Source organism: Anopheles aquasalis, chromosome 2, assembly GCF_943734665.1.
Source record: "Anopheles aquasalis chromosome 2, idAnoAquaMG_Q_19, whole genome shotgun sequence".
NCBI classification, from domain to species: domain Eukaryota; kingdom Metazoa; phylum Arthropoda; class Insecta; order Diptera; family Culicidae; genus Anopheles; species Anopheles aquasalis.
This window is the reverse complement of record NC_064877.1, coordinates 69545647-69555646: the sequence shown is the minus strand read 5'-3', so window position 1 is coordinate 69555646 and position 10000 is coordinate 69545647. Positions and strand designations below refer to the sequence as shown.

Sequence of the window (10000 nt, the reverse complement as noted above, 5' to 3'; positions counted from 1 at the left end):
CTTTCGGGGAGCCGGCCCGAGAAGCCTGTGATGCAGATGTCATCGCGTATCGCAGGCCGACGGCCGTGCTGCTGCTGCTGGTGATGGCTGTTACCGATGTTACTGCCAGTGTCATGATGGTGGTCGTCATAATGTCCCGCTAGATCGATCGGGACACCGCGGCGGGTGTCAGTAGCGGTTACTTCCTCGAAGCGGGCCGGCATTGTGGTGTTGCCTTTGTTGCGTCGTTGTTTCCGTCTGTGGGAACGTTTTCCACGCGAAGGAATGGCGGCGAAGCACCGGGTTTTGTTTGTCGGTGGTGAGGTCCTGAGTAGGAAGAGAGAGAATAAGAGCGAGAGATAGTGGTTAAACATAAGAAACAAATGATAAGTGCAGCAGCGGACGAAGATGAAACCCTCCACTAGCGTCGTTAATTAAACGGATTTAGTGAAACCTTAGAAATGATCGGAAACGATGAAACAGAAGGAATAAATCCTTCCCGCCCTAATGCATACAGCATTAGCCGGCTTCCGCGGGGTAGAGGCTGATGGCTGTGTCCGTCATGTGTGATGCTAAAAGATCATCGGTACTGATTGGACGCTTAATGCAGATGACACGCGTCGCGCGCGTCTTGTGGCCGACAACAATAGAGTCGTGTGCCCGACACACTTTATCAGGCCTACGTAAACGACTCGCTCGTTGGATTTAATTCGATTAGTGTGATACATTCACATGTCCCACCTTATCATCATCCCTTTCAAACTAAACCAACATACAGTGAAACCATTCTGCTTATCTGCTGATCTTCTTCTACTCAAACCGATCAACCTGCTGACTGATTAGTATAATAACTAAGGGATCCAAAATGAGGCCACTTATCAGGGAAATGGTACTTTTTTATCCATTTTTTGACAACATTCGACCAGTTCGGATCAATAAGCGGACCGCGATATGTAGAACAACGTCAAACAGCTGACCTGATAAGGGAGGAACGGATGTTCGTTATCAGTACAACACCGTTGGGTAGGGTGGAGTGTGTGAAAGGTTACTTTTCTCAAGGTAATATAATACTTCCCTCGTTGAATATAGAAATTTGGAAAATGTGTACGATCTTCTGGGTTCGCCGAGAAACGCACAAGCGTCACACCGTATTATCATACGATCACGGTGTTCCGCAAAAATTGACGTAAGCCATTCTTCAAACACATCGGCATTGACGACATAATGTGCGGCTACATCTCCTGTTTCCTGGAATCTTTATGGAATTCCTTAACGTTTGTGTGTCCAAAATACGTCAAATGCTTAGTATATCCAATGATTGAGTCAGGTGTGTGCTCTGCGGCGCAACAAGGAAACATCCAGAAGATCTCGCGAAACACTGAAATCTCGAAGGTTTACTTTCATTGTGAAGCAACAAAAACCACCACTACTATTACTCCACCCCTACTATTGTTATCGTGTTCCACAAATGAAATAAAACGCACATTTCAGCAAACCACACTCCAAAACACAACATGACCCTCTTCGTCAACACAAGCTGACGTAACGTGGTGATCGCGTCGAATCAGACGAACAACCGACCGACGACGAAGGAAAGTCGGCATCGGCGATTCCTTAATAACTCCATTCGTCCATCGTCCATTGGGGCACTTTCTATCCACGATCGGTCTACGTTGAAGCTGAACTAACCAAGTAGCCTATCCGCTCGGTGGGAGGAATGGGAAACATAAAACCTTTGCCAAAAACATAAAGGCGAAGGAGCCGAGAAAGCATCGAAAAGGAAATCATTACGAAAGTTCGATGTGATTTGGAGCGCTGTCTCCGGCAGCGTCGAGACACAAGCGACGCACCATCCGCTCGCTGCCACCATGATCGGACGTTCGTCGCATCATAACGTATTTATGTAGGAGACACCCTCCAAATATTTGCCATGTGTTGGGCAATAAAGTCGTATAAGGAGTCAACCAGCGAAAGAACGAATCTTGCTCCTCAAATAATTCTGCTTCACTTATGATCTTCTACCTTAACATCACATTGTAGGCTGGTTGAAAAGATTGATACAGAGAGAAGAAGAAAAGAAAGCCATTCCATGCAGCTTTCATTCACGATTATCATTCAACCAAAAAAAACCCCTTTCCAAACCAGCGCCCGTCGTTTCGCCTGAAACACGTTCCACACAGCGCGAGTTGTTCTTTCGCTACTTGCCGCAATTCACGCCAAAGCTCGTGAAGTGAAGAGAATGTGGCGTGATCGTGTGCGAATCTCCACCATACCGCCAGTTGCTTCTTCTTCCGTGTTTTCCCCCCCATCCACGGATGCTAATGATGCGGATGGTGTTGATATTTTGTGTACCGAAGCTCTTCACAACCCGTACCGAGTGTTGTCATGGGCATCGTAGGTACGATCGAGGAGGGAGTATGAAATGCACTCGACATGTGTACTGTTTTGTTGCTCATCGCCTCGGGCCACTGCACATCGGCGAAACCGCATGCAATGCAGACCACCGATAAGAACGGCGATCGTAAAGGAATAGCGGGGGCAAAAACAAAAAGTGCTTACAACCTGTTTTATTTGCAGTCTTCCTTTTGCTCGCATGATCACCATGATGAGGTAACATCTTCGCCATCTTAAACGTGCGGGAACCGAACAGTGAATGCGTGCTACGGACATAATTGTAAACTTTTAAGATACGTTTCCTTGCAAATGTTGCGAAATATGAATCATTTGCCAAGCTACGTAGTTTTTCTTATCTACGAACTGGAGAGGAATGTCTCCAGGCTGCTGCATACCTCATTCAAGATGACATACTGCGCAGCTAGTCTGCTACCACACTGCTACACGTTGTTAGCACACTTTCAAAAGGCTTGCAATTTGAACGAAATTGGTGGCTTTTCGTGGAGTGAAGTACCATCACGTCGGGCGAATGTACTCGTCGTCCCGCATTCACCTTCCCGTCCGCGAATGTGAGATAGCACACGCGTGCACCTCACACACGCCTAGCTTGTTATCACTTTATTGGTTGTTTCCCAAGTTCAACTTGAGGCCACCTGGAAGGACGATGCTCGGTCAGTTAGCAACTGTCCTTCACCCGTCGCTATCTCTCTCACGTCAAATTGCGATCGATAGTAGTTCAGGGCGAGCCCACATTGGGCCGCGGGTGATGCGCTATCAGCTGCCTGCATCAAGATGCATTTCAAGCCGCCTTATCAGGCGACCCTGTGACGATCTCTAAATTGCGCCGAAGATGTTGAGGCAGAAGGATTACCGCTTAGAATTGCATGGCGCAGTAAAATTTGCTAGCAGCGTGAAAACAGAAAATTAGATTCGTTTCGTCCGTTTCCCTCTCCTCAGCCGGCAGGGAGCTTATATGTATGAATCGTGACCATTCACAAGATTAACCGTAGAGAGATTGTTCACCATTTTTACACGAAATGCACAGCACCCGCTTATCGCTAATTCGGTTCTAGAAAAGCCAAAAATGTTAGAACCGTCACTCTCACTCACCTTTCGGGGACTGTTCACGAGCACAGCAAGTCGTACGCTTTACGACTTGCGTATACCTAGTGCTGGAGCGTACGCCGACTTGGGTTCAACGGCGACGATTCGGCTGGACCTTTTGGGTATCCTGCTGTGAACGGGGGCTTCTAGCAGCAACGCCTGTTGAGGAGTCTTATGCTGGAAAGGCTCTGTTCTGGGGGCCCACTGTGTCACCACGAGGAATCACGTACCACCGGGCGTAAACTCGCGCTCACACTGGGCTTCGGCACTCTTCGCAGGCTCCAAATGTCCGACTGCTCACGGGAACAGTTCGATGTCGAATGAGCCGCAGCAATTCGCGCAATTTGCCGTTGCAGCTGCTTTGGCCGGCTATTATCTGGTCGCAATCGCAAACGACGCACACAGCAACACACACTACGCAGCGCGAGATGGTAGCAAAGCGCTCTTGGGGCCGGTGCGGTCGCGAGATGACCAGCGGTTGTTGCGCGTGTATTGGTTAGGATGATGATGATGACGGTTTCGCCAAGAATCGGATGATCGGGCGAGGGGTCGCGTTCGAATCCGATTACCACGGGCTAGCCAACGACGATGGTTTAGAACCTACACGCACACCCGCGCAAGGACACAGCAGAAGGATGCACACCGGGTCGTTGCCAACGGTGATGATGTCTGTACACTCCCAAATTCAACCTTCAACTAACGGCCGATCGGATTTTTGGGCTAGTACTTATGGGGCTTATTATTGTTGATGAAATCCGTCAGTCGCGCCTGGTTACTGGTTTTTCGTCTACCGTTGCTTTGCTACCATGCGTGCATCCAAGGACCACGAACGACACGATGCCCTTCCCTTATCAAAGCAAGCTGTACACGCAGCCGCGAACTCGGCGGTGTGATGATGGTGCGAGGTGGTGGTACGATGTTACGTATGTTTTTGTTTCTGTTTGGCTGGCGATGGTGCGGTCCTGCCGCTTCCGTCGCCACTCGGACGGTCCAATGAGTTTATCTCACGACAGATCACGCTGAATCGTGGCGTGGCAGATCATACGACGCGACGGCAAGCTTTTGATGCACGCAGCAACGGAATGTGACTGTCCTTGCGCGGTTTCCTCCCTGTTCTCGAACGGGCAAATTAGATGAATCTGCAAAATAGTCGTAAAAGAAGAGATATATTAGTATCAAATGTGACGTTGGCAAACGTAATGTGAAACTTGTTTCTAGCTCTTAATAACGCCCCGGTTTCACATTCTTACATTCCTTTCACGTACGCAACTCTCACGCCTTCCATAGTTTGCTTTTGACGACGGCGACGACGACAACGTTCGCGTTACTAAACGAATGTGCATATATTTCGATTTCTTGATCTCGATGGAAACCTTCCTGGGCTAGTTTAATGGCAACACACAGGTTGCTTTTGTTAAACTAGCATACTAGATTGATAGTAGATACAATAATTCCGTCCGCTCTAGAAGATTTTGCGACAGTCACGCAATGTACGTCACTGACACGAACGGGAAACGGTAGATCGTGCGGAAGATTCCCCCCCCCCCCCCCCCCCCCCCCAGGAGGTGCAGGGCCGTCCTTTTCAATGACACAGTCCGTGCTACCGTACTATATTATCACGTCACTCGCCTTCGAAGCGATGCGCGAATCATATACCGGTGTCTACCCGATTCCTGACCCTGTCTCGAAGCACTCGTGTTCTAGCGTCTGTTGGGCGCGTGCTCAACAGATGCATTTTTGGTGCACAGGAGATGTTTGAACGATAGGGACACAACACCTCGCTGCTATGCAGTGATAACTAAAACGCCACTCAATCAATGAAGTGATATTTTGTTTGATGTGTGTCTATTATGGCGTTCTCTGTAAACGGAATCGCTATTGTGCAGTCGCATTTTTTTTGTGGACAAGTTACAACTATACCAGTGTTTGAAAATGGTCCACTCTAATGTGATTTATGCTATCTCTTTATGTGATATTTAAAGGAGATTCCATAGAACAGCAAAGACCAATTAACGATGAGCAAAGCGATATGGTGTAGTGAAAGCCACAAAACCAACAAAAGTGAAGAATCAACAAAATGTAATCCAAACAAAATTGAACTTTCTGCCAAATGGTAAACTTAGGTTAATATTGTTAAAAAAATTGGTAATATCGCCAAAATTAGAGTATGTTTTTGGTGAAGCTACCTCAAATCCATCACACAACCAAGCAAGCGATGCACTGGACCAATTAAATTTATGGCAAACCCCTCTCTGCCGGCCTAGTTCCTTTCCTTTTTCCAGTTTCCAGGGGTGTTTTAGGATGGGTTCCGGTAGACGAGAGTGGTGCACTAGCTGCTGATGGAAACCGCTAGACATTCATTCATGGCCCGCTACCACTGTGGACCGCTCGCGTCTTCGTTCGCCGGAACGCCGGATTGAGACGAAACGCACAGACGGATGAGAAGCACCGGATGGTTAACGGAGTGCCAACAAAAAAAAAAGCAGCTGAAAATTCATTTGTTTCATTCCACGCCAAAGTTCAAAGACCCCACAACGGACACAACGGAGTATCCGTGTGTGCATGTTCCTTTTCCTTGGTCGGGGAGCGGTTTCACTGAGAACTTTTCCACCGTCCAACGACAGTCGTGGTTGTTGCAACACCTGGACCACTCGCTATCGAACATTCCAGCACAAGGTAGAATTAACGAGTATGTGCAATCGGGTTGCACTGGGGAGGAAGAGCGCCCCCTTCCTTTCAACCTTCTAGACAGAAACGGAAAAATCGATCTTCAGTCACGGACGAACCCACTTTTCCAACATAACACTCGCATCGATCGGTGTGTAGAAAATGCCACAATCTCTTCGCCGTTCCACTTACCGAATAGCGTCGCGATTGGCGTGATCCGGGATCTCGATCTTTCACTTACACTCTTTGCAAAAATTGCCACCAAACTATGTAAAACGATGCCTACTATTAGCTAAAATAAAACTCTCTCTCCGAATCACAAAATTTCTTGGAGTACAATCACAAAAATGTATGGAGTTTTGGACGAGTATTGTGGCGTTTCCTTAAAACGCCGCCTACCGCGATTTTATGCACTGGGATACGAGGGGTAGAGGGCTAACAATATTTCAATACTTCAAAGGCTGGATCATTTGTTTTCTCCAAAATCACGGTAGTGCCCGGCACGGTCTCGAACAATGCTGCTTCCGTTGCTGGTGAGCGCTTTTTCCGAAATGAAAATCTGCTGATTTTGCAACGGACGAATGGACCACCATCACCGCCGCCGAAGCCGAACAGGATATAGAGCGCCGGGCAAAGAGAGGCAAGAAAAGAAAGAAGAAACAAGCCGCCTCTCTCTCTCCCAAACAGCAATTTGCTCTCTTTTCCGGGAACGCTGGAGGGTTGCCGGGTCGGTGGGGAAGAAGGGGAACGAAATCATACGATATCCACGGCGTGGCACAAACCGCCCGTGCCAAAGCGAGAGAGCCAAGCCGGCGATGCATAACGCGAAAAAGGGGGCTTCCAATCGTGCTAGAGACCCTCGTGGGATATGTTTTACATTATTTCGCATCTGATCGTCGATAACACCTACAACAAATCATAAAATAAATCCAGATTTTTTGCTCAATTACAGGTAAGCATTCATGAAGATAGGAGAAATCATCTTAAAATAACGAGCTAATAAAATGGATCAAGTTTTCTCCGGACTGTTTAAGAACCGTACATACGCCCGTGAATCATACGATGCGCGAGTGTTTACCACCGCACCTCGCCACCCCCACCCCATCCCATCCAAAACAATTGGCCATCGGCACGACACATCGACAATCGGACTATGTTGCAAACCGTACGACCGAAATCAAAGGACTCCCTCCGCCCGAAACCGGTCAACATATCTAGTAATCCATGTCGCTTGGTGTGTCCCCAAAAAGAAGTAATGACGTCAAGGGTGGCTCGATGCCAGACAAAAGTTGAACTTTCATCGGCTTCATGCCCGGAACGGCATAAGCAGAGGAGATTCCCCCAGACAAGCGAGCACGCTTGCGCGTGACCGAAACGGAACACAGTGACCCGCAGGAGGGAGTGAGAAAGAAGGTACGCCGATCATCTGGTGGCGGAAGGGTTGATGGGAGCGCGAGCGTGGCGTGTTTTGGCAACGCATGGGTAGTAGTGGCCCGATGTCACACCATTCGCGGTATCCAATCAGGAGGAAGCTCTCTCGGCGGCGAGCGAGCGAACGAACGAGCGAGGGCTCGCCGGCAAGAGATCACCGCACCGGATCCGGAGAGATAAATTGAGGCCGCTGCGTATTATGTGGCCACGAACGGCAGGTTTCTCGCTGATCTGATGTCATCGTGGGGCAGCGGCAGCGGCGTGCGTTCTCCGGTACGCTGCAAACAAAACCCGAAATGCACCGGCCGCGGTCGTTGAGACAAAATAAACAAACCTCCAGAGTTCCAGAGAGAGCGAGAGCCGGCAGAGCAACGGGTAACGCGGCGGGAGAAACAGATGCGTGCCAGTTCAAGTTCAATGTCAACCGTTTCTGGTGGTGTAGTAACTGCGAGCGTCCAGTGCCGGACACTGGGATGGAACGACATGCTCCAAAAAAACCCCTTTAAGTCATGTCGGTGTTTCATTCATCTTGGCCTCAAGTATAATGCAGTCTGATTGCATGAAGTAAAATTTTTCGCCAATTTAGTTGGTGAACAAAAAACAGAGAATCTGCAAAGTGCCATGGTTTATAGCGAACGAAATATGACCAGATGCAGATGGATGAAATTTTTTAGTGACTATACTGTAAACGAGGTTGAGAGCTAGCGCGGGCCATTTCAAATTCGCGTCATCTATTCCATTAGTACCTCATGAGGAGCATGGGTCTATCTGAGCTGCCATTTGCAATGTTATTTCAAACATGATAATAATAATAAAAAAAAACCTTATCAACATCACATCCCACATGTTCAAAGCCAATGTGCCACCTTGCCTACACCCATAGCTGCCGAACGATTCAATGTGACTTTTACTTGTCCGCCGAGGAAGATCCCATGATTATCTCTCCCACGTCATGCGCTTAGGCTACGTCAGAGAAAATGTTTATGTGCACCATAATCGAAACGCAGTGCAATTGATGATTCCAAAGGTCTGAAGCTGATGGAAGGAAAACTACGGCTATGTTGGCACTCATAACGCAACACGTTGCGATGCTCTGGTGGAGGAAGGAGCTCCTTATTGATCCCAAAGCGTTAAGTATGCTGCAAGGATTCTCAGCGACGTCCTCGTGGACCCGCAGAATCCTACCGGCATCTCCTATCACAGACCCTCCTCTAAATATTGCCTGTTAATATGATATGAAAAAAAATCATAATATGCTGAGTGTGTCCTGTTGTACATTAATTCGATCGAGTCTCGAGACAGAGGCCGTCAACCCTCAGGATGATCCCATTCGTTGACCCCGGGAGGCTGGATGAGAGTATAAGCCAGACCATTTGATGCTGCGGCCTTCAAGACACATTATATGGTGTCTCCTCGGACAATGGAGCTGCTCATTGAGGGAAGAGGTGTCACTTTATCATTGTGTACTATCGTTTACGCCTCACCCGATTGTCCCCGGATGGAACGGGTGGCCTCAGGCAAAAAAAACCTTTATAATCTGCATCATCTCCCACCAGAATACAAAACACGCTCCCAGCATTGGCCAATTGGTGGCATGAACGAATCATACGATGGGTGTGCATTATTATCATATTAATCAGCAGGAAGGTTGCTTGCAAAAGTACCGAACGCACCACCTACCCACGCTCCACGAATCATGGGCCACGACATAGGAAACTGTAGCAGCGCTGTACGCTGCCCTGTTATCAGCTTCCCGCCAGCCAGTAGATGAAGATCATCTGCAGCCTGCGTGACGTTGGGCGAGCTGACCTGCTTTAAAGAGATCAGCTGTAGCCACGGGAGCACGGACAGCACTGCAAACCGGTCAGCAGCATGCGGTTCTATCGGCCGGAGGACTTACGCCGACGCCACAGAAGGAAAAAAGGTGGGGTGGTTACCATCCACATTCGCTACAGATAAGCGCCGAGAGCGGTAGCGCTTGCCGCGCCGGCTGCCGTGCGAATCGTCCTCGCCAGACGAACTTGACCTTAGCAACTACCGTCGTGGTGGCATCATGACTTTCTGGGTTTACAGTGGCGGGCGTTAATAAACCCTCCTTTGTGTTGGATTCTTATGAATGAATAAATAACATGTGTCTCAAGCATCATTAGTTTATTAATGATGGTTGAAAAAGCCACCACAAGACAAAAGTCCGCAGGTTGGAAATCATTAATATTAAACTCCTCTGTCTCTGTCGATGACTTCTTGCAGACGTCTTCGCATACTGTTAGTAAGATTTCGGATCTGTTCCGCAATTTTTACTGCTATTTCTATCTATTCCGCGCGCATTTCCCTTCCGATCGAATAATAGCAATGTTCCCAATCCAGTTCTGTGTTCTGATCTGACCCACAGCATACTAATTGTATGTCACAAGCCAACGAAAAA

General features: G+C 48.3%; 1 protein-coding gene across 1 annotated transcript in view; it reads right to left on the bottom strand.

Annotated features, from left to right (window-relative positions):
* Nucleotides 1-302, bottom strand: part of LOC126573182 (fatty acid synthase) — a 10897-nt gene extending 10595 nt beyond the window's left edge. The window contains exon 1 of the mRNA XM_050233114.1: nucleotides 1-302. This exon is cut by the window's left edge and continues 239 nt beyond it. Coding sequence (XP_050089071.1) covers nucleotides 1-203 — 203 coding nt within the window. The 5' untranslated portion in view covers nucleotides 204-302.
* Between the last annotated feature and the right edge of the window lie 9698 nt (nucleotides 303-10000).